The following is a 25,530-nucleotide window of genomic DNA, read 5'->3' on the forward strand; positions in this document are numbered from 1 at the left end:
TCGTTCAGGTCAGAGTTCAAGCTAAAGCACAAAAGAGGGGTCAATAACAAGGGGGCATAGATTCAAGGTAAGGGGCAGGAGGTTTAGAGGGGATTTGAGGAAGAACTTTTTCACCCAGAGGGTGGTTGGAATCTGGAACTCACTGCCTGAAAGGGTGGTAGAGGCAGGAACCCTCACAACATTCAAGAAGCATTTGGATGAGCACTTGAAATGCCATAGCATACAAGGCTACGGACCAAATGCTGGAAAATGGGATTAGATTAGACAGGGATTGATGGCTGGTGCGGACGCGATGGGCCGAAGGGCCTCTTTCTGTGCTGTATAACTCTATGACTCTATGACACAACGTTACCTTCCCTCCATTCTCTGCGTTTGCCAACTTCATCCATAGAGAAGCCAAAGCCAGGACCAACCCCAGCTTCAACCTCTTCTCCTCCCACACAGCACTTGCCAGAAGAGATAAGTTTGACAGACGTGGAAAGACACCAATATCTGTCCACAAAATGCAAGTGTCTTCAACCGAGAACACAAGGGATCAGAAGAAATCTGAGGATATGAGCAAACAGTGCCCCATCCACAAGCCCCATCCATTAAAGAAGTGCAGAGGCTTCAGAGAGATGTCCCTGGAAGACCGAAAACAGTATCTCAAAGAGAACTCTATGTTTCAAGTGCTACTCTTCCACGAACCATCTCGCCAAGAACTTGAAGGTAGATGCAAAATGCACAGAATGTGAAAGTGATCGGCACATTTCAGCACTCCACCCAGGCCCAGCTCCTTGGAAGTCAGAGTCGCCTCCTCCCGCCTCAGAGCACGGCGGGGAGAGAGAGGGAGCTGCCGGTCCGGAGATTACATCCAGGTGCACCGAGGTGTGTGGAGAAGGAGTGAGCGCAAGAGCATGCTCCAAGATATGCCTCGTTAATGTGTACCCTGTAGGACGTCGCCAGGAATCTGAAAAGATGTATGCCATACTAGATGAACAAAGCAATCGTTCTCTAGCAAGATCCGAGTTCTTCAACATCTTCAAGGTCAAAGGAAGTCCGTCACCTTACACGCTGAAGACGTGTGCTGGACTTTCAGAGACAGCCGGCAGGAGGGCCTGTGGTTATGTTGTTGAGTCAGCCGACAGGAAGATTAGTCTCCCCCTTCCTACACTCATCGAATGTAATCAAGTCCCTGACAACCGTTCTGAGATTCCCACTCCGAATGCAGCTCATCACCACCGTCATCTGGGACGCATTGCAGACGAGATCCCACCTCTTGATCCAGACGCAGACATACTTCTGTTGTTGGGAAGGGACATCCTGAAGGTACATAAGATAAGGAAACAGATCAACGGTCCACATGACGCCCCTTTCACCCAAAGGCTAGACCTCGGTTGGGTCGTCGTTGGAGGCGTGTGCCTCAGGGGTGCTCACAAGCCATCTCAGGTGAGCACACTCAAGACTTCCATCTTGGAGAATGGTCGTCCAAGCTACCTTACCCCATGCAGTAGTCAGATCCGAGTGACAGAGAAGTTCAGTCATCCGGCCCAGCATCAGAACCCCCAGCGCCGATCTCCACAGACAGCACACAGATGATGCTCACTGGAGAGAACCCGGGTCAGTCAGTCTTCTGTCGCACCGCCAATGACCACAAACTTGCTCCATCGATCGACGACATGAGATTCCTCCAGATTATGGACAATGAGGTCTCTCGTGACAGCTCTAACAGCTGGGTTGCACCCTTACCCTTCCAGAACCCCAGACGACGGCTGCCGAACAACAGGGAGTATGCCTATAATTGTCTTAACTCACTCCGTCGCACACTAGAGAAGAAGCCAAAGATGAAAGCACACTTCCTAGAGTTTGTCAAGAAAATGCTTGTCAACGATCATGCAGAGCTAGCTCCTCCACTCCAGGAAGGCCAAGAGTGTTGGTACCTCCCTTCCTTCGGAGTCTATCACCCCAAAAAGCCGGAACAGATCCGCGTGATGTTCGGCTCCAGTGCACCATATCAGGGAGTCTCTCTCAACGATGTACTCCTCACAGGGCCCGACCTCAACAACAGCCTCTTGGGGGTCCTCATGAGATTCAGGAAAGAGCCCATCGCCATCACTGCCGATATCCAGCACATGTTTCACTGCTTTGTGGTGAGAAAAGACCACAGAGACTTCCTCCGCTTCCTGTGGTATCGCAACAACGACCCCAACAGAGACATTGTGGACTATAGAATGTGTGTCCATGTCTTCGGGAATAGCCCATCCCCTGCTGTCACTATATACGGACTAAGGAGGGCTGCCAAGGAAGAAGAAGATGACTTTGGCAGTGATGTGAGAGGGTTCATCGAACGAGAGTTCTACATCGACGATGCACTGAAGTCATTCCTGACCGAAGCAGAGGCCATCAGTACCCTTGGACGAGCTCAGGAACTACTTGCACTATCCAACCTCAGGCGACACAAGATAGCCTCTAACAGACCAGCAGTGATGGAGGCATTCCCCCCATAAGATCATGCTAAGGATGTCAAGGATCTAGACCTCTTCACTGATGACCTCCCCCTACAGCATAGCCTAGGAGTGTCTTGGAACATAGCAACAGACACGTTCACGTTCCAAGCCTTAGATGCCAAGAAACCCTTCACACATAGAGGAGTGCTCTCTACAGCCTATACGACCCTCTCGGCTTTTTAGCTCCTGTCACCATACAAGGCAGGCTGCTCCTCAGGGAACTCTCCACACGCGCTGAAGAGTGGGATTCACCCCTCCCTGAAGAGATGGAAGCAGAGTGGGACAGATGGAGAGACTCACTTCAAGACTTACAGGAGATCCGAATACCTCGCTCCTATACGTCCTTCTCTCCCTCATGTGCCCAATTCAAAGAGCTTTGTGTCTTTGCAGACGCATCCGCTAAGGCCATTGCAGGTGTGGCTTATCTGAAGGTCACCACTCAAGATGGACAAAGCAAAGTCGGCTTCGTCTTTGGTAAGGCCAAGTTGGCACCCAGCCAGACCTCACCATACCCAGATTGGAACTGTGCGCAGCAGTATTAGCAGTTGAGATTGCAGAGTTCAGAGCAGAGGAGATTGATCTGAAGTTCGACAGCATCACATATTATATAGGCAACAAAGTGGTGCTAGGATACATCCATAACCAAAGTAGATGGTTCTATGTATACGTGAACAACAGGGTCCAACGTATTCGACAGTCCACATCCCCCGACCAGTGGAGGTACGTCCCCACAGACCTGAACCCAGCTGACCATGGGTCTAGATCTGTAACAGCGTCCCTTCTCGGCAGCACGACTTGGCTGTCAGGACCTGCTTTTCTTCAGGATCCGTCCCTGCACTCCTCTGAACTCAATGAGTCATTCGACCTCCTCAACCCTGTTTCTGAGTCCGAGATACGCCCACAAGTCACAGCGAACGTTACTCAAATCTCTAAGGACCCGATGAGCACCAAATGCTTCGAGCGTTTCTCCAAATGGAACACTCTCATAAAGACGATAGCACGCCTAACCCACATAGCTCATACCTTCTCCCAGCCTACACAAGAGAGTAGCTGCCATGGGTGGCACATTTGTCATAAGAGTCCCTCTGAAGAGGAGCTCAAGAGAGCCAAAATCCTTGTGATAAAGAGTGTCCAACATGAGTGTTACTCAGAAGAGTTGAAGTGCATAGCAGCAGAATGCAACCTACCCCCTCACAGCAGTCTATGGAAGCTGCATCCTATCGCTGACACCGACGGACTTCTCAGAGGTCGTCCTTCTTTTGTCGCCAGAGGACTCCAGTGACGAGTAGAGTTAGGATTATGTGGAGTCGTTAACAACCCCAGATGGAGTGTGTTCTGGACTTATTACATGCAGATAGCACCCTCTAGTGGTAGTTAGTGTATAGCAGTGTTAGTATATAGCAATATGTTATTTGACCTTTCTTCCTGTTTTACCTGGAAGTAGTATTCCGGGGAGTGTTCCTGCTGAGTTATGAAGAAGCTCACATGAAGGATTCTCAATCCTGTTCCATCCCATCTTATATGCTAGGCAAGATGCAATGTCTGTGAGTAACTTTGTTTAATAACATGATAACAACCTTGTCAGTGTAGTATTTTGACAATACTTTGTCTATAAGAAGTTATTAGCTGTTAGTTACCGAGGTTTAGCTTCAGTGCTAGTTAGTCATACAATTAGTCTATTCTGTTGTTATAAATATGTTTATATCTTATGTAACATCTACTGTATAGTACTCAGTTCTATGTACAAAACATACTTTGTCTTTGTTTACAGTTTTACAAATTTGTTCAAGTAAAGCTTCAAAACAGCAAACCCGCTTCTCGAGGAATTATTTGAATGAGTGTTTAGCTGGCTGGATAACTAGATAGGAGTACGTCTAGCGAGACCAGTACATGGTGCACATGTATATTTACAGCAAGTGCTTCTTACTAAAATAATGTGTACTCCAGTGTCTCAGTGCTGTTCATAAAGCTATCCTGGTGATGTGCCAAGGTGATAGCTGAGGGCCGGGGATGCCAGAAGCCCCTTGGGACTGAGATGGTCCTCGTCCCTCCTATTCCATCTCTCTGTTACGAGGGCATGCAGGTCTGGCTGCCAAAAGTCTGTGGCTCATTTCTTCGATCTGACTGCCATCTTTGTCACCCAGGTTGCCTGCTTCCTCCGGTGTTGCCATTGCCTCTTTGAGTAGCAGCAGGTTTTACATCCTGCTGTTGTACCAGGTCTCTGCCTCTCCTGCAGCTTTTTACTGGCCCCATCCCCATCTCCTGTTCCCACATCTACCTTTAGCTATATTCCTGTCCACTTTTCTGCATGGTCCATTTGGGGCCTAACTCCCCCACCAAGCTATTTTCGATCGCTTCCTGCTCTCTCACCTTCTCATCCAGCACACCCGCTTGTCCCAACTCATTATGGGTAAATTTCATTTTAATGCCATTCTAATTGACATGCAAAAACTAATTATTGCTACTTTTGGTTTGATATACAGTTATTTATGTATTTGGAAACCTAGAACACATTTGAAAGTGTGAAAGTAATTTAAAGCAGGGACAAGAATCCTTAAATGATTGGACGAAGTACTTTGATATTAAAATAAGTTCTATAGCATTGATAGACTTATAATGAAACCATATGTTACATTTAATAAGTACATTTACAAACATAAACCATATTTAATTCTGGACATTTATACAATTATTTTGTGAATATATGGATGTATTAAATGATGTTGAATGAGGAATATTCACATTCTAACATCTACATCTCCCAGGCTTACACAGTGACAATATCAGCCCTTGTACCAAAAACATGAATTTCACAAACTCCAAATGAACTATGCACGTTGAGGCAAAATACATAATTACAGTTTTTATCTATTCATATTGATTTAAGGAAATATTAAGATACTATCAACAGTTTACAAAAAATATATAAAAAATGTAATTTGGCAAATGATGATTGTAGTTCTGTAACAACAGAGAACGTTTTCAGTTTTCAGCAACATGCGAATATTTAATAAGGATTTTTGCAGTTAACTTTACATCAGTCACCACACACACACACACACACACACAAGTCCTTTTTCTCCTCAGCCTACCTTTTTGTGACTCAGAATATATCTCATGAAATTCATATTATCTGATTGATCAACACACGTCCTTTACTGTTACTGTAACATCAGATTTCTTTCCACATGGCCAACATTTCATACACCATCAACTTGTCCCATCCCCCAATGAACCGTACATGTTGGAACTTATAGTGCAGTCACAATGTGATATGAAAATGTCTCTTCTCAATAAAATATAACATTTGATTGTAGTTCATTCAACTGAACACTTTTCATTTTGTTAAAATAATTCCGTTTAGTTGTTTTGCATTCATCCTTATTATGAATATAAACCAAGAATTACTTCCATAACCATAAATGATTTAAGGCAGGTATTGAAATTCACCCTCAGATTCATCGTCTGATTCACCTAATTAAAACAAAATTTAAACAAATTAAAACCCAAAACAGAAACAAAAAAGAAAAACTGTCAAATTAAAAATCTCGTGAAAAGTCTTTAAGAGAAAGGATATGTTTAAATCAAAGACTGATTAACTTAGAAGCTATTCTACTCAATAACATTTAGCAACAGATTATTCAAAAGGTGTTCATACTCACTCCTTGTGTTAAATATGTTGCAGGTAGAGACATCACAATGTCCCGGGGCACCTGGTGGCCCAATGGAGCCAGGAAAACCTGGCAGTCCAGGACGGCCTGGTGGGCCAGGCAAGCCCTGTGATCCTTGTTTTCCACGTTTTCCTTCACCACGAGGACCTACACAAACAAGTTAAAGTTAGAACTTTGTTCAAGCAAAAAACAAAATTACTGGGGTATTATATCATTCCATGAAGTGGGAGCACAGCAAGGTCTGGTGGTGTACTGGGTTTACAGCATCTCGTTTCACCTCTGGGACTACGGATCAAATCCAATTTCAGACTGACAGGATGAATTGTGTCTGTTGGCTCTCAGAGCTCAACATGGAACTAATTTGGGTATTTCCATTCCAACTCATGGTGGAGAAGAAACTACTTGACACAAATTGCCAATCTTCTTCAGAAAGGTCGCAGGAATGGCGAATGTGGGAAGTAGTAAAGTTCACACTGAAGCAGTATGGGACATTTTTCTGAGGTTGGAGTAGAATAATGGCCCCAAAATTCGGGTCTCCACGGGTGAGTATGCATGGGGTACTCACCCATAAGCCCAATGGAATTGCCGGTTTCGTGCATGCACTGCGTATGCGCGGGAAACCGGCACTTCCGTTCCCCTGGAAGAAGGGGTTAAGAGGTGGAACAGGTGCATGGGAGAGGCAGCGCGTGCGCATCGAACTTACATTTTTTTTGCAGGTTGTAAGTCTCCAAGAGTTACACTTTTAAAAAGCAGGCGCAAGGCCTGCTTTTTACAAGGTAAGTGGTGAATTAATTAAAATTAAAACATTTTTTCCACAGGTTTATTATTTTTAAATACTTTAAAGAAAGGTACGTTTATTTTAGCCCTGTTAGAAAATGTAATTAATTTTTTCAAAAATTTAAATTGTTTAAAATAGTTATTTCATGTAATTTATAGTTATTTTAAAAATGTGATTTAAAAAAAAATTTATTTGAAGATTGTGATGTTTTGGGGCTTATAGTATTTATAGGTTTGACAGGTCTGTCAAACTTATGAATGAAGCATTCCCTGCTACCATTCGCTCTCCATGGCCCATGTGATCCCAGGGGACGCATCGAACTAACTGCACCCCTGGGATACGCAAGCACTGCGCGCCGGCAGTTGGAGGAGGCCCAGGATCGGAATCCCACGCGGGCCCACAGCTCAACGGCCGGCGCGGTAGGTAAGTGCAGATCGGGGGCTTGCACCCGCGGGAAGTCCCCGACCCGAATTTCTGGGCCAATAAAGTTTTCATCCAGCCACCCTATCCCTAATTTAGGAATGCTTGGCACAGGTACTCAGCAAGAAGGAGAAAGAGTTCCATTTCCAGTACTAACCTTTCTTGTCGAATCTGGTGGAGGTGAGGGAAAAATCAGTCAAATTAAACTTTGCGTAAAGTATAGAGAAACATATTTGAGTAAAATTTTCAGGAATTTATTAAGTAGAGGTAAAACCCTGAGACTATTGAAGAAACAATTGGATGACACAATGGGAGGACTTTCCAGGTGGATGAACTTAAATGAGCCAAATATCCTTCCTCATCTAATTTATCTGATGATACTGTTTGCTGGTGAATAAGGGAATTTTTCCTCTTGTCTTTTAATTAGTTCATTCATATTTAAATGTGCAGTATCAGCTGTTAAGTCGAGTTTCAGTAATTAATTGGGTCAGATAAACTGGTGAAGCTGTTCTTACACTGGCTGGAGTTAAAGAACTCAATTATTCCTAATTAGTGTTGTGTCAACGAGGCAGGTGAAGTAGTGCTTCTCTTGTTATTAAGCTTTAATTGTAACTAGAATCCTCTAAATCTGAGTAACGGCACAAACCCCACAATTTCCACCTGCTTTCAGTATGAATTTTAGCCTATTTTTGAAGTCTATAGCTCTACCACAGAGGTTGACAGATGATAATAATCAGCATCATTACCTGGGATCCCTTTTGGTCCCTCAGAGCCTGGAGCATTGGTTCCTGGGCTACCCTTCTCTCCTTTATTACCTGGTTTACCTGTTAACAAAAAGTTTCAAACTTCGACAAAATTGAGACTACATACGACTGGCAGAAACAAGTTCTTTTTAATTCATTTATGGGATCTGGGCATCGCTGGCAATGCCAGCATTTATTGCCCATCCCTAGTTGCCCTTGAGAAAGTGGTGGTGAGCCACCTTCTTGAACCGCTGCAGTCCATGTGCTGATGGTACTCCCACAGTGCTGTTAGGGAGGGAGTTCCAGGATTTTAACCCAGCGATGATGAAGGATCGGCGATATACTTCTAAGTTAGGATGGTATGTGACTTGGAGGGGAACTTGGAGGTGGTGGTGTTCCCATGTGCCTGCTGCCCTTGTCCTTCTAGGTGGAAGAGGTCGCAGGTTTGGGAGGTGCTGCCGAAGAAGCCTTGGTGAGTTGTTGCAGTGCATCTTGTAGATGGTACACACTGCAGCCACGGTACGCCAGTGGTGGAGGGAGTGAATGTTTAAGGTGGTGGATGGGGTGCCAATCAAGCAGGTTGCTTTGTCCTGGTTGGTGTCGAGCTTCTTGAGTGTTGTTGGAGCTGCACTCATCCAGGAAAGTGGGGAGTATTCCATCACATTCCTTACTTGTGCCTTGTAGATGGTGGAACGGCTTTGGGGAGTCAGGAGGTGAGACACTCGCCGCAGAATACCTAGCCTCTGACCTGCTCTTGTTGCCACAGTATTTATGTGGCTATTCCAGTTAAGTTTCTGGTTAATGGTGACCCCCAGGATGTTGATAGTGGGGGACTCAGTGGTGGTAATGCCACTGAATGTCAAGGGGAGGTGTTTAGACTCTCGCTTGTTGGAGATAGTCATTGCCTGGCACTTCTGTGGTGTGAATGTTACCTGCCACTTATCAGCCCAAGCCTGAATGTTGTCCAGGTCTTGCTGCATGCGGCCATGCACTGCTTCATTATCTGAGGAGTTGTGAATGGCGCTGAACACTGTGCAGTCATCAGCGAACATCCCCATTTCTGACCTTATGTTGGAGGGAAGGTCATTGATGAAGCAGCTGAAGATGGTTAGGCCTAGGGCACTGCCCTGAGGAACTCCTGCAGTGATGTCCTGGGGCTGTGATGATTAACCTTCAACCACCACAACCATCTTCCTTTGTGCTAGGTATGACTCCTGTAGCAGTCGGCGCAGACTTCATGGATTTTTAAAAACTGGCAGGCTGTTTGTGGGGGAGGGGGAGGGGGGGGGGGGAAGCAGTGAAAAACCACCCAAGCTGAAGGTGACTCACGTAACCAGGTTGCATTCGTATGGAAATGAACTGTCCTTGGGAACAATGGCCCGAGAGGCCCACAGGAACGATGGCCCGAGAGGCCCACAGGAACGATGGCCCGAGAGGCCCACAGGAACGATGGCCCGAGAGGCCCACAGGAACGATGGCCCGAGAGGCCCACAGGAACGATGGCCCGAGAGGCCCACAGGAACGATGGCCCGAGAGGCTCACAGGAACGATGGCCCGAGAGGCCCACAGGAACGATGGCCCGAGAGGCCCACAGGAACGATGGCCCGAGAGGCCCACAGGAACGATGGCCCGAGAGGCCCACAGGAACGATGGCCCGAGAGGCCCACAGGAACGATGGCCCGAGAGGCCCACAGGAACGATGGCCCGAGAGGCCCACAGGAACGATGGCCCGAGAGGCCCACAGGAACGATGGCCCGAGAGGCCCACAGGAACGATGGCCCGAGAGGCCCACAGGAACGATGGCCCGAGAGGTCCACAGGAACGATGGCCCGAGAGGCCCACAGGAACAATGGCCCGAGAGGCCCACTCCCAAGTCTTGATTAACAAGGCTGATGACTTTCTGGTCAAGATGAGCTCGTTAAGTTAATCAGCTGGGAGATCGAAGTGAGTTCTAAAACATCAAAACCTGGGAGGAAGCCTGGAAACCACTTCCCTGAGGCCATGCGTCCATTAAAACCACAGAGAGCGGTCTGTGTATTGGAGGGGTATATCAGAGAGCAGTTTGGATCACTCTCTCTCTCTCTCCTGCCCTCCACACAATGGAATGTCAAGAGGAGCAGAGCCTTGCTCTTCCAAACAAGACGGACTTCGACTAAGGCTGGGACTCGCATGCCGCAAGGCCAGTATGGAACCAGGTAGCCGAGACGTACGGGAGGAAGCTGCAAGCAAGATCAAAAGGGCAATCTAGGTGAGCACTGCCAAGCCTACACACCCACAAGATCACTTAGCTGTGTGATGGGGTGCCTGTATGTTCCTACCAAACCAGAGGGGGTTTAGCGTTGGAAGCGTCCTGTGATAGTTTAGTTCACGGGAGGGTGTTTTTAGGCCATGGTAAGTCAGCACGGCAGGGGCTTGTTGGACAAGTCAGGGTTGTACTGTTTTAAACTGTACTGTTGTGTTCACACCGCGTGTACTGTATGCGAGTGGAGTGGTTTTTGTCAACCTTAATAAACACTATACGGGTGAGCCCGAAAACGCTGTCCGTGTTCAAATCTGTCCTCAGTAATCCCTATCGTCCAGAACTTGTAGTAAGGGGGTTTGCGTGCTCGCTACGGGTGGGGCGAAACCACTTACAATAATTGGCGATTGCGGCAGGGGCCATAGGAAATTGGCCACCGCAAAAACTGGTTACACTCCAGCCAGTGGAGACTTTTCCCCCCGATTCCCAATGACTTCAGTTTTACTAGGGCTCCTTGATGCCAGATTCGGTCAAATGCTGCCTTGATATCAAGGGCAGTCACTCTCACCTCACCTCTGGAATTCAGCTCCTTTGTCCATGTTTGGACCAAGGCTGTAATGAGGTCGGGAGCCGAGTGGTCTTGGCGGAACCCAAACTGGGCACCAGTGAGCAGGTTATTGGTGAGTAAGTGCTGCTTGATAGCACTGCCGATGACACCTTCCATCACTTTGCTGATGATTGAGCGTAGACTGATGGGATGGTAATTGGCTGGATTGGATTTGTCTTGCTTTTTGTGAACTGTTTCCACATTGTCATAGATGCTAGTGTTATAGCTGTACTGGAACAGCTTGGCTAGAGGCGCGCGGCTAGTTCTGGAGCACAAGTCTTCAGCATGATAGCCGGGATATTGTCAGGGTCCATAGCCTTTGCTGTATCCAGTGCGCTCAGCCGTTTCTTGATATCACGTGGAGTGAATCGAATTGGCTGAAGACTGGCTTCTGTGACTGGTACCTAAAATAAATATAAATGAACCAATTGCTGGACATCTGCGTAAACTAAATAATCACTTACTATGAACACCATGGGGCACATTTTGCCAATTAGCGCTCTGTACAGAGCATGGTGTGATGGGAGTGCATCAGAATTCTGGCATGGAGGTCAGTGCTCTCTGCCCCTCCATTATGGAAGGATATTTGTGTGGGGCTTGATGACCTCAATGCCTAAAGTCAGATAAGCACTACCATCATGTAAAGCTTGGCACTGGGGGCAGTAATTTCCAAATATACTTCTGTATTTTAATGCTATGATGATATAAATCCATGTTTATTTGGACATTATCTAATTTTGGATGTAGAGACAATAAATCATTGTTGGTGCTGCTTACTGGGTACAGTATATAAATTGCTTTACCATCTCTCTATTTCATTATGAGGACATAAGAAAAAAGCCCATTCAGCCCATCGAAATTTATCCCTCTTATAGCCCAACTCTCTCATTGAAGCCCATCTGGTGTTCCCCAGGGGTCGGTACTAGGACCACTGCTTTTCTTGATATATATTAATGATTTGGAATTGGGTGTACAGGGCACAATTTCAAAATTTGCAGATGACAAAACTCTGAAGTATAGTGAACAGTGAGGAGGGTAGTGATAGACTTCAGATGAAATTTAATGCAGAAAAGTGCAAAATTATGCATTTTGGTGGGAGGAACAAGGAAAGGCAAAATAAACTAAAGGGTACAATCCTAAAGGGGGTGCATGAACAGAGAGACCTGGGGGTATATGTGCACAAATCGTTGAAGGTGGCAGGGCTGGTTGAGAAAGCAGTTAAAAAAGCATACAGGATACTGGGTTTCATAAATAGAGGCATAGAGTACAAAAGCAAGGAAGTTATGATGAACTTTTATAAAACATTGCTTCGGCCTGAACTGGAATATTGTGTCCAATTCTGGGCACCACATTTTAGGATGGATGTGAAGGCCTTAGAGAGGGTGCAGAAAAGATTTACGAGAATGATTCCAGGGATGAGGGGCTTCAGTTACGTGGATAGACTAGAGAAGCTGGGGTTGTTCTCCTTAGAGCAGAGAAGGTTGAGAGGAGATTTGATAGAGCTGTTCAAAATCATGAGGGGTCTGGACAGAGTAGATAGAGAGAAACTTTTCCCATTGGCGGAAGGGTCGAGAACCAGAGGACAAAGATTCAAGAGTGATTAGCAAAACAACCAAAGGTGACATGAGGGAAAACTTTTTTACGCAGCGAGTGGTTCGGATCTGGAATGCATTGCCTGAAAGGGTGGTGGAGGCAGACTCAATCGTGACTTTCAAAAGGGAATTGGATAAGTACCTGAAGGAAAAAATTTGCAGGGCTACTGGGAAAAGGGTGGGGGGGTGGGATTAGCTGAAGTGCTCTTGCAGAGAGCCGGCACGGGCTCAACGGTCTGAATGGCCTCCTTCTGTGCTGTAACCATTCTATGATCTTTGTATTCCCCTAAATCTCCCATTGAATCCCATCCCTCTAGCATTTTAACCATCCCATCAAAGATTATTGCTGAAGTACACAAACTCTTGCAGTCCAGCATCCAATCCTGCTTCCACTGTTAATGATGACTAGATGATACAATCGTGGTCTCTTACAGTTCTTAAGTAAAACTCTTTTTTCAGTGATTAAAGAAGAATCAAAATCAGAGGAGGCACCTTTTACACAGGGAAACGGGGCACGTTATTGAACTTTTGCCCAAAATAAGTACGAAGTTGGTGGTGTGCCCACAGCAGCTGCTTGATGGATTAAGCAAGGAGCCTGACCCATTTTCTGCTTTGGGCCCCATTAGAATACAGTCAGTGAGCTGCCAGTGCTCAGCAAGCACTAACTGTCAGCTTGCTGAAAGAGAGTGGGCAGAAAACCCAGCAGCTCCGTAAACAAACTGAGGCAGGAGTTGGCAGTAAAGGAAGGGGTGGGGGGAGCACCGAGGCGGGGAGGGCCTACCCAACTAACAGCAGTGGGCTGCTGTATTGTTGCATTCCTGCTCCTCCTGGCTTTACAAACATTCCCCCCAAAAATGATCCAGGCCATTTTACGAGCACCCTCCAGCAATTGCTTTAAGGATCACTGGTTAGGCTGCTAACTGCTGGTAAAAATAGGCAGAGGATGTGCAGTGTACGCTTTGCCTATTTGTTTTTGGAAATTAGAAAAAAGCTCCTACAACCGGATTAACTCTAATTTGTATATGCAAGCAGTCTCCTACCTGTTTGCTGGCGCCCATTTTAAGGCTCACCCGGCAATTTTCAATTGAGCACCTTTTAAATGGTTAAAAATTATCCCCAAGGTGGCTTATATGATTGACGGATCTATTTGTTAATTTTCTCCTCTCCTCTTGCTGGGGTACTGTCACACGAGTGGCAGCCTTCCTATACCTTGCCCAAGTGCCTGAAATTCATCGGTCAGTCTAGGCAGTGAATGTTGATGGGCTATTCCGCAATGAAGGGCATTCCAGTCAAGCCTGATACTGCGCTCAGCAGACACGCACCCATGCTGGTCACTCGATATCACACAGGAATTGGAAACCTGGATCATTCTGCCATTTCCTAGCAATCAAGAAAATTGTCACACCCAAACTGCTGGGGTGGCAGCACAGGTTGATAATGTGAGGGCAGGAGAGCTTTGAGCACAGAAGCCTGTGGCCTACCACGCACCCGAGGCACTCAGCACACCTGAATGCAAGCAGCAAGCACAAAGGAGCCCGAGAATGTATTCACTGCCCTGTTCCGTTTAAATTAAGCGGCTACCCTATAAGGTGCCCAGAGCATCTGAGCAGTAATCCATCCAGAAAGAGCCGGAAATGTGGAAAAAGATATTCAGGCACCCCCAACTTTGGTACCCCTTCAAACGAATGAAAATCAGGTTGGTTGTGCAAAGAGCATGTAATCCATCCCACCAGATTACCACCCAGGGAGTGAAAACAAAAACCTAGGGGGAAAAATTCGGTATCGCCCCATTTGGGGCGTTATTATTGGCGGTGCGCAAAGTTTAGCACCTGGCGCTAATTATCGCCTCCAACAGCAAAATTGGCTTTTATCGCCCCTGGAGGTGATTGGAGCGCTGAAGAATGGTCATCGATCTGAAATGTTAAATCTGTTTCTCTCTTCACAGATGCTGCTTGACCTGCTGAGTTTCTCCTGCATTTTCTGTTTTTATCTTAAAGGGGAGGGTTGATCTTGCTCTCCATCCACATCCTGCTCATTGCAGCCTTGAATCTCGGCCTGAATCTCAGCCTGGAGAGACCTGTACATCAAATCTGCTGGAAAGAACAATGGAGAGAACCAGGGGAAGAGCTCAGAGTGCAGACCCCATAGTCTCTTCTAAATCGATACAAGGAAGGGCAAATCAAAACCAACCTGCAAAGTGCTGCTCAGTACCCAAAACTCCTTCACACAGCATTGAATCTCTCCAGAGGTCTCTCTCTCTCTCTCAGAATGCGTGGTGCAAAAATGTCACCGACAAAAAAAGGCAGGAAGTGGTTGCCTTTAAATAGCGCCCCCCTAGTCCCTTTCTGACAGCATAACGCTCCCCTCAACCTGTCGTTGCTAGCGGCAGGCGGTAAGGCAGGGGGTGCCACTCAATTTCTGGTCCGGGACGCTAACGGGGCGTTGCGCACTTGACTGACGGCACGATCTGCCGGCGCAGGAGATCGTGGCGGTATTGTTTAGCGCCGCCGCAAAATGTCTGGTCAATTTCGCGAGAGGCGCAGATATCGCCGCGCCCGGGCGCTAGTTGCTTTGCGCCCCACTTAGCGCCCTCTTAAGGTGCTAACGGGTGGCGCTACCAACTGAATTTCCCCCCCCTACTCCATTGTCTAGTTAAACTGTAGCAACTAACTATCTCTCTACGCTGGCAATATTTTCCAGTAATGAGATTAAGTTGCTTTTTAAAATATGAGCTAGGAGATGTAAATTACCTATCTCTCCCGGATAGCCAGCCTTGCTAGCATCTCCAGGCATGCCAGGTATTCCCGGAGGCCCTCGACTTCCAGGTGGTCCTGGTCGCCCTGGGTGTCCGACTTCACCTGCTGGTCCCTGAATGATCCGTACAGGTGCTGGGTTCCTTGTAAACTCATTCAGGATCGAATCAAATCTGATCATGTGATCTAGTAGTTAATAAATATAAAAGTGAGAATTATTACAATGGAATAATAGTTACGTTTAAACCCGCCGATAAACAGAGTTAAAATGCACTCAGCTGCCTACTTAATAGGCATTTATCCCTGAAATTGTGAGACACCTGTCCCAGCACAAAGTCTCACTCAGTGGGAATGCAGAGTCTCGCAATTTTGAGGTATATTAACTTTTCCTTGGACTCTTCAGGTTGTAGGTTTTATGCAATAATAGTTACATAGTGAATTGCTAAATTACAATATAAACATGGGATTCAAATGCGGTCCTAGACAACAGGTGTTTTATTTTCACGGGTCCTGAAATGAGACCGTGGGATACTAACGCACAAGTACTTAACCTGTTTGTTTGAAATTCCTATCTGTGATTTTACCTATTTTAAATAAATGGGTTTACAGCTCCCTAAAATAGTGGAGGAATGTCAATGGCGACAGCAAGTATTCCTACATTAGTATCCCACGGTGTGGTCTCTCCATCACCCTGCGCTGCACTCTGTGCTCACTGATTTCCATTGGTGGCCTATCCCCCAAAACACTGAATTCCAAATTCTCATTTATAAATCATTCTATGGCCTCACCACATCCTCTCTTTGCAACTTCCTCCTGCCCTACATCCCATTCTGCGCTTTTTAGTTCTCTGGTCTTCTATGCATTTCACCCTTCCTCTACTCCATCATCAGATGTAGAACCCTCAACCATCTCAGCCCCACTCTCAGAATCTCCCTCCCTAAATAGCTCCACCTTGATACTCCTCTCCCTGCCTTTAAAAGTGTCCTAAATACTGATCTTTTCAATCATGCTTTCGATCTTCTTTCTAAACGAAGAACATAAGAACATAAGAAATAGGAGCAGGAGTAGGCCATTCGGCCCTTCGAGCCTGCTCCGCCATTCAATGAGATCATGGCTGGTCTTCTGCCTCAACTCCATTCACCGGCCCTATCGCCATATCCCTTGATTGCTCGGCATCTGTTTTTTCCTTTGTGAAGAGCATCTACATTAACTAGTAGGATGGATAAGGGGAAACCAGTGGATGTGGTGTATTTGGATTTTTAAAAAGCATTCAATAAGGTGCTACACAAGAGGTTATTACACAAAATTAGGACTCATGGTACTGGGGGTAATATATTAGCATGAATTGAGGATTGGTTAATGGACAGAAAACAGAGAGTAGGAATAAACGGGACTTTTTCAGGTTGGCAGGCTGTAACTAGTGGGGTACTGCAAGGATCAGTGCTTGGGCCTCAGATATTTACAATCTATATTAATGACTTAGATGAAGGGACTGAGTGCAACGTATCCAAGTTTGCTGATGATACAAAGTTAGGTGGGAAAGTAAGCTGTGAGGAGGACGCAAAGAGGCTGCAGAGAGATATAGACAGGTTGACTGAGTGGGCAAGAACATGGCAAATGGAATACAATGTGGGGAAGTGTGAAGTTATCCACTTTGGTCGGAAAAACCAAAAAGCAGAATATTTTTTGAATGGTGAGAGACTGGGAAATGTTTGCACTGAGAGAGACCTGGGTGTCCTTGTACATGAATCACAGAAAGTTAACATGCAGGTACAGCAAGCAATTAGGGAAGCAAATGGTATGTTAGCTTTTGTTACAAAGGAATTAGAGTACAAGAGTAAAGAAGTCTTACAATTATACAGGGCATTGGTGAGGCCACAGCTGGAGTACTGTGTACAGTTCTGGTTTCCTTACCGATGGAAAGACATACTTGCCTTAGAGGGAGTGCAGCAAAGGTTCACCAGACTGGTTCCTGGGATGAGGGGATTGCCCTATGAGGAGAGATTGAGTAGACTAGGCCATAGTCCTGAGAGTTTAGAAGAATGAGAGGTGATTTCATTGAAACATATAAAATTCTTAAGGGGCTTGACAGGGTTAATTCTAGGAAAATGTTTCCCCTGGCTGGGGAATCTAGAACATGAGGTCACAGACACAGAATAAGGGGTCGGCCATTTAGGACTGAGATGAGGAGAAATTTCTTCTCTCAAAGGATTGTGAATCTTTGGAATTCTCTACCCCAGAGGGCTGTGGATGCTCAGTCGTTGAGTATATTCAAGACAGAGATCGATAGATTTTTGGATATTAAGGGAATCAAAGGATATGGGGATAGTGCGGGAAGGTGGAGTTGAGGTAGAAGGCCAGCCATGATCTCATTGAATGGCGGAGCAGGTTCAAAGGGCCAAATGGCCGACTCCTGCTCCTATTTCTTATGTTCTTGCGTTAAGGATGCTATATAAATAAATGTTGCTGCTGTTGTTGTTCAGGTTTCTAAACTTCATAGGTTATTACATTACAGTTTTTACCTTCTCAGAAGTGTGCTATATTTCTAGTTTACATTATTTTTGTATTTAATTATAAAATTATACAGTGGTAGCTGTTGTGTATGTACCTTTAAGAGAAGAACTGATTCTATACTGCAGTCCCGGCAGTGACCACCCCTGTATATATTAAGCCATAGCAGGCTTCTGTACTTCAGTCTTGAATTACTCTCTGTTCAGTAAATACCTGTTTTATTGTTCTCCTGCAGTCTGAGTATTATTGATCCTCGGACACTACACTGGCGACGGGCAGGTTTGAACTCACCTGCAGTACTGCATCACCTCACGGGGATCTTTTCCCTGAAGAGAAGCTTCTTGGAGGTTGAAGTCAGCACGGCGGGCGTTGACCGCGGGCAACCGCCCAGGGATCCATCGGAGAGTTGCAGGGGAGGCTGTGGAGAGCTGGGCCTGGCTCCCCAGTCGAGGTGTTCCAGCAAATCGTGCTGGTAGCAGGTAGTGCGCTGACCCTTCCGGACTGCGGCGGGCTTGGGCTCGATCGAGCGGCTCTGCAAAGGGGCCGTGCAGCGTCGTCGGGAGGAAGAGAGAGAGGGTGGAGCACACAGGGCGCGGTCGGTGCTCAAGAACAGGGCAGCGTGGAGAGGATAGAACGCGGGGAAGGAAAAGTGAGACGCGCCAAAGCCGCGGGTCGCCGCCATTACCCTGTAGAACGCTAGGAGCAGCGTGGCAGCAAGGGGAAGAAGGAAAAGCGCGGGAGGTGCCATTTTATTCCATTGGGGAAGAAGGAAAAGCGCGGGAGGCGCCATTTTATTACATTGGGGAAGAAGAAAAAGCGCGGGAGGCGCCATTTTAAATCACCCAAGATGCCGAAGAGTGGCAGTATCACTGCTTTTGACAACGAGGTAGAAGACTGGACCACGTATGTGGAAAGAATTGAAGTGTACTGCAATGCCAATGAGGTGGCCAATGGAAAGAAGGCGTCGGTATTATTAAATTTGTTGGGCGTGAGAATGTACGGCCTATTGCGGAATTTAATTACCCCAGCTAAACCAATGGAGAAAAATTTTGAAGAGATTGTTAATAACTTACAGGAACACCTAAACCCTACACCGCTGCTGATAGCAGAAAGATTCACGTTCCATAAAAGAAACCAGCACAAAGATGAGAACAATGCTGACCATCTTACACAACTATGCAAGTTATCGAAGCACTGCCAGTTCAGAGCAGGACTGGCAGACACCTTACGGGATAAGTTTGTCTGCGGGCTCCAGAGTGAAGGAACCCAGAAACGACTACTTTCGGAAAAGGACCTGACGCTAGAACAGGCTTTCAGCGTGGCAGTATCCTACGAAGCAGCAGCACGGGGAGCTGCGGAAATACAACAGAAACCACAAGAATACAGCGCTAACGAAATGGCGTATGGAGCAGAAAAGTGCTATCACTGCGGCAGAACAACCCATGAGCAGAAGGACTGCTGGTTTAAGGACAAAGTATGCAGGCAATGTGGGAAAATGGGACACATAGCAAGAGTCTGCAGGTCGGGAAAGAAAACCAACACGACAAGAACTACTAAGGAAAAGTACAAGAAAGTAAAGAAATTGACAGACAGTAGTTCGGAAGACCAGGAGAGTGATAAGGACTTCGGGAGCAGGAGACTAAGTTGTCTAAAGTTACACAACGTGATCGCAAAGGAGGATCACCGAACCATTTGGGTCACCCTCATGATAGCAGGGTCCCCAGTAAAGATGGAATTGGACACAGGATCAGCCCTATCTGTCATGAATCGACGAGACTATGAGCGGCTATTCCCACACATGCCCTTGAAGGACACGTCCATTGTATTGAAGACATACACGGGGCAAAAAGTCTACCCAAGAGGAAAAATAAGGGTGCCAGTTGAATACAATGGCAAGGAAACACAGAAACTGTATCTATATAAACTACCAGATGGAGGACCACCATTATTGGGACGTGAATGGATCCGAAAAATACAATTGGATTGGCATTCCATTCAGGCGCTAACTGTGACTGATAAAAAGGATGATGATGTCACACCTGGACGACTGTCAAAGATTCTAATTGACGCGAAAGAGGTGTTCCAACAAGGACTTGGGACTCTAAAAGGAGTAACGGCAATGATAAAAATCGAAGATAACGCAAACCCAAAATTTTTTAAAGCCAGACCGGTACCTTACGCGATCCGCCCAGCCGTTGAAGCAGAGCTGGAGAGTCTGGAGCGTTCGGGTGTGCTGTCCAAGGTGGACTGAAGCGAGTGGGCCACACCCATCGTTCCTGTAATGACGAAATCATTGAGCAGCATGCCTGGGGAACCGAAGAAGGTTCGCATCTGTGGGGACTTCAAGGTAACTGTGAACCCAGTCCTGCACACAGTACAATATCCACTTCCACGGATAGAAGATATTTTCACCTCACTATCTGGAGGGAAACGCTTTACAAAGATTGATCTGGCCCAAGCGTATCTACAAATGGAGGTGGAAGAAGCATCTAGGAAATACCTCACGATAAACACTCACAAAGGCCTTTACCAGTACAATCGACTGGTATTCGGGGTAGCATCAGCCCCGGCTATTTGGCAGAGGGCGATGGAACAAGTCCTGCAAGGGATCCCGGGGACCCAGTGTTATTTGGACGACATCCTGGTTACGGGCGAAAATGACAGTGAACACCTTGCCAACCTGGAGCAGGTGCTCACGAGATTACAGGAATATGGGCTACGAGCCAACCGCCCCAAATGCGAGTTCTTCAGGAGACAAATCTCGTATTGTGGCCACATGATTGATGAGGAAGGGTTGCATAAGTCGCCGGACAAGATTGAGGCGGTAGTCAAGGCTCCAGCACCGGAAAATGTGTCGCAACTGAGGTTGTTCCTCGGGTTGGTGAACTACTACCATAAGTTCTTGCCGAATTTATCTACAATTCTGCACCCACTGAACGCCCTACTGCAAACTGGAGTAACATGGAAATGGAGTGATGAGTGTAAGCGTGCCTTTCAGAAATGTAAATGCCTAATCACTTCAAAAGAAGTATTGGCCCACTACAATCCAACACTACCGATTCGGTTAGCATGTGATGCGTCTCCCTATGGCATCGGAGCGGTGCTGTCACACAAATTCCTTGACGGTTCAGAGAGGCCAATAGCCTTTGCGTCGCGCTCGTTAACCTCAGCTGAGCGTTAACTACGCCCAGATTGACAGGGAGGCCCTCAGCCTGGTGTGGGGGGTGAAGAAGTTCAATCACTATCTGCACGGGCAGAAATTCACCCTACTGACTGATCATCAGCCCTTGGTCTCCATTTTTAACCCAAAGAAGGGCATTCCGGTGATGATGGCACAACGGCTGCAAAGATGGTCCCTTTTTCTAGAGGCTCATCAGTACGACATAGAGTACAAGGGTACGAAACAGCATGAAAACGCTGATGGGCTGTCGCGCCTACTGTTGCCTATAGTAGAGGAAGCACCTGCAGTGGACCCTGTTGAGATATTCCATGCGACCATAGTCAAATGTCTACCTGTTACAAACTCAAGTATAGAGAAGGAAACCCGAAATGACCCGACACTCTCTCGGGTCTATGATTTGACGGTGAAGGGATGGCCAGCACATGGCGACTCACTGTTGCCAGCATTCTCGCCAAGGAGAGAACAGCTGTCAGTGTGCCGGGTGACCTTGATGTGTGGATCCCGAGTGGTAATTCCACCCAAGTTGAGAGATAGAGTGCTCAATGAGCTTCATGAGGGTCATCTGGGAGGGGTAAAAATGAAGGGCCTAGCCAGGGCAGTTGTGTGGTGGCCGGGAATCGAGGATATGACCAAGAGATGCACAGGATGCCAGAAGGTCTAAAACGCTCCACCACAGGCCCCGCTACATCCATGGGAGTGGCCCTCATCTCCATGGCAATGGGTACACATTGATTTTGCTGGTCCATTTATGGACTCAATGTTCCTAATCGCTGTGGACGCCCATTCAAAATGGCCAGAGGTCATCAAAATGTCCTCCACCACCACGGAGAAAACTATTGCAGTCCTACGGACCATCTTCGCCAGGAATGGCTTGCCAGAACAGATTTGCTCCGACAATGGGCCACAGTTTGTATCCGAGGATTTCTGGAGGTTTCTGAGGAATAATGGGGTGAAACATTACACATCTGCCCCATATCATCCAGCCACAAATGGATTGGCTGAGAGGTTTGTTCAGACCGTTAAAAAGGCAATAAAGGCAATGCATAAGACGACATACCACTACAACACAAGGTGGATAATTTCTTGTTTGCTTACCGGAATGCGACACAAGCAGTCACCAACCAAACTCCAGCCATAATGTTCTTCAACCGAAGGCTAAGATGTCGCCTGGATTTGCTCAAACCAAACATAAGAGATGTTGAGGATAAGCAATTCCAGCACATAAATGAGAAGCCAACCAGGAGCTTCAAGATACGGCAACCAGTCTTGGCCCGCGACTACCGAACAGAAAAATGGCAGCCAGGAACGATATGCACGCAGCAGGGACCACTAATGTACACAGTGGACGTTGGAGAGAGCATCGTGAGATGCCATGCTGACCAGATTCTAGAGTCACAGGAACAAGCCAAACCCATACCACGAGCAGGTGCACCTGGTAATCAACCCGAAGTACAGATTGCGTCTACCTCAGAAGCAGTGGTATTGGAAGCTGACGAACCAACCAATGACAATGAGCCAGAATCAACTCCGCCATAAGAACAGGATACTCGAGAAAGGCGTTATCCAGTCAGGATCAGGAAGCCTCCTCAAAGACTGAACTTATAAATGATTATTTCAGTTGATGTATATAGTACAGAGAAAATTGTAATTGTGATTAGTTATTATTTAGTTGTTAAATGAATGTTATGTACTGTTTATCTAAAAGGGGAGGAATTGTTGTGTATGTACCTTTAAGAGAAGAACTGATTCTATACTGCAGTACCGGCAGTGACCACCCCTGTACATAAAGCCATAGCAGGCTTCTGTACTTCAGTCGTGAATTACTCTCTGTTCAGTAAATACCTGTTTTATTGTTCTCCTGCAGTCTGAGTATTATTGATCCTCGGACACTACAGTAGCATCTGCAACAGCAATAGAACTGAAGCCATCACCAAAGCCACTGTGTGACATAAAACATAACGCATGCCAATGGTAAAGTGTTAAAAAGATGTTCTTTTTGCAACATACTTCTGAGCTATATACTTTGCAAATTCAGAAACAATTTCTTAAATGCTACAATAACACACAAATTACCTTTTGTTTCAATCTTGGGCCAAATGTGATTTCTGAGCCCTGACAATCTGGAAGTAACTGATTTCTATTTGCACTTACTCGCTGGTTTGACCTGTTTGAATTTTGTGATTCTGGAGGTTTGGAAGGAGCTGTTTTTAGCATTGTTGCATCATTGGTGGATAAATCCTGAATCAGTATACCAAGATCTATTAGCATCAATAACTTGAGATATATGCAAATTGAAGGGAACATAAATTTAAACTTTTTATGTGGCTCATAAGACTCTGTGGTATGCAACTGTGCAGCCCATGAAGACAGCTTGCTTCAGATAACTAATCCTATCTGAAATCCTTGTGTAAATCTCGAAGAACAAACTGAAAGCATAATGTACAATTTACAAAATGTATAGTACAAGTTGCACTGGATCTGTTGGACATGATTTTTACACTCACTGGTTTAATCCTGTTAATGAGTACTTATGGGAGAGCAACTTAAACAAATGGGCTAGTTGTCTCGATTGTGTCTCCAGCTGAGCATCTACATAAAATGTCTTCCCTGTCCCATTATTACAATACTCATGTACATGGAACAAATGGTAGCTATATTACTAGGACATCACTGAAGTTCTAAGGTCCTCTATTGCATAAAATTGCTACAACATACAAGTAGAACCCCCAGCTTAAAATGCATAAACTTCTTGTGGCTACTGTGAACCCAGAGCTTGTAAAACTACTCCACCAGTATACCTAATTATATTGACAGGCTCACGATATCAATGTATGCTCCTGCAACAACTATATTTAAAAACTGCACCAATGTGCAAGCCACTGTATGATTCTTCTCATCAATGAAAACAATTTTTAAAAAGTTTCCTCAAAACAAAGATTCAAAAACAAAATTCGCAAACAAAAGTGTCCACTGGGACATAATACTTATCAACAAGTGGACGGACATTATAATGTGCTCCTTATTTTGTGACATGTGTGTTTTCAGACAAGTTGTTCTTTTGATAAATACCAAATCCAATAGGGCCCTGAGTTCTACCCTTTGAATCTGGAATCTGGTTATGTTACTTACTCTGAACAAGCTCCTCACAAGCTTGGGTGACCAGCTGATAAACTGTAGCGAGGGACTGAGGTTCACCCTGAAAGTGAAAAACAAAGTCGAAGTGTTTTGGATAATTCCCGAATCTTTTTGGTTTTGATGGAGCCTTTTCACTGGTATTAGAAATAAAAATACCAGGAAAAACAAATAAAACAAGAAAATTCACCTTCTCGCCTTTTTCCCCTTTTGCACCAGGGAGACCCTGTGGAAATAATTAAAAATGTAAATAAGCAATTGAACCACACACATTTAATACTTAATAATACTAACAGCCAAGGTGAATAGACGTGATTTAATTTCAGAATCGACTGGAAAATTTTAAACCAGAATTCTGGAACATGGATTTAAATTTCTATTAATTGTTTCACACAGGAAGCTAGTGAGTCAGTTATATAGTACTTACAGATGGTCCCACTTCACCTGGTAGGCCTCGTTCCCCTGGATAGCCTGATGGCCCTGTGATACCTGCTGGTCCCTAAGAAACCATTACAGAATTTAATTCAGTAACAGTTCTGAAGTCAAAGCCAAAGTCTTTAAAATTCCACTGTGGCAAACAAATATACCAATACTAAGAGTATTGTTTGAAATTTTTCTCTGCTATTTTAGGGGCTGTATTAACTCACTAATTCTACACAGGTTAATGCCTTGTTATAAAACAACGGAAAGAGGAATGTCAGCTGAATTTTTAAAAATTTGTTCCTGGGACGTGCTCGTCGCTGGCATGGCCAGCATTAATTGCCCATCCCTAATTGCCCTTGTGAAGGTGGTGGTGTGGCTTGCTAGCCCATTTCAGTAAACAGTTAAGAGTCAACCACATTGCTGTGGGTCTGGAGTCACATATAGGCCAGACCGGGTAAGGACAGCAGACTTTCCTTCCCTAAAGAACATTAGTGAACCAGATGGGTTTTTCCAACAATCCGGTAGTTTCATGGTCACCATTATTGATACTAGGTTTTTATTCCAGATTTATTTAATTTACTCAATTTAAATTCCTCAGCTACTGTGGCAGGATTTGAACTCATATCTCTCAGATCATTAGTCCAGGTCTCTTGATTACTGGTCTAGTAACATAACCACTATGCTACCGTGCCCTTGTATTTAATGTTTGTGCGTTAGTATTCCGCAGCATCATTTCAGGGCCAAGATTTATAAATAGCTCAGAGAGCAGCTTTTAGTGTTTTCCACATCACTTATTTAAGGAGTAAAATGTATCTGTTGCTGACACTACACATTTACAGGCCCTTCACAACGTATACTCAGCTATCACTTTGTCACTTGTGAAATGCTTTGTAATATCACAGCATCATTTCAAAGTAACTTAAATTTTAAAGAAGAATGCAGCATTAATTGGAAAATGCTATTTTTTTAAAAATACCCTGCTCTGCCATTCAAT

At 45.6% G+C, this 25,530-nt stretch overlaps 1 protein-coding gene across 2 annotated transcripts in view; it reads right to left on the reverse strand.

Annotated features, from left to right (window-relative positions):
* Positions 1–5,092: 5,092 nt before the first annotated feature.
* Positions 5,093–25,530, reverse strand: part of LOC147108694 (collagen alpha-1(XIV) chain-like) — a 185,047-nt gene continuing 164,609 nt past the window's right edge. The window contains exons 41-47 of one of the 2 annotated variants that reach the window (XM_086005411.1): positions 24,541–24,612; positions 24,304–24,339; positions 24,111–24,177; positions 15,287–15,475; positions 8,102–8,179; positions 6,149–6,304; positions 5,093–5,960 (exon numbers count right to left, since the gene is read on the reverse strand). In XM_086005411.1, coding sequence (XP_085861537.1) covers positions 5,914–5,960; positions 6,149–6,304; positions 8,102–8,179; positions 15,287–15,475; positions 24,111–24,177; positions 24,304–24,339; positions 24,541–24,612 — 645 coding nt within the window. In that variant the 3' untranslated portion in view covers positions 5,093–5,913. The remainder of the gene's footprint in view (positions 5,961–6,148; positions 6,305–8,101; positions 8,180–15,286; positions 15,476–24,110; positions 24,178–24,303; positions 24,340–24,540; positions 24,613–25,530) is intronic. The other variant, XM_086005412.1, reaches the window with a different exon arrangement.

Source organism: Somniosus microcephalus, chromosome 13 (genome assembly GCF_052327205.1).
Source record: "Somniosus microcephalus isolate GS21.2 chromosome 13, FLI_Smic_1.0, whole genome shotgun sequence".
In the NCBI taxonomy this organism is placed as follows: Eukaryota; Metazoa; Chordata; class Chondrichthyes; order Squaliformes; family Somniosidae; genus Somniosus; species Somniosus microcephalus.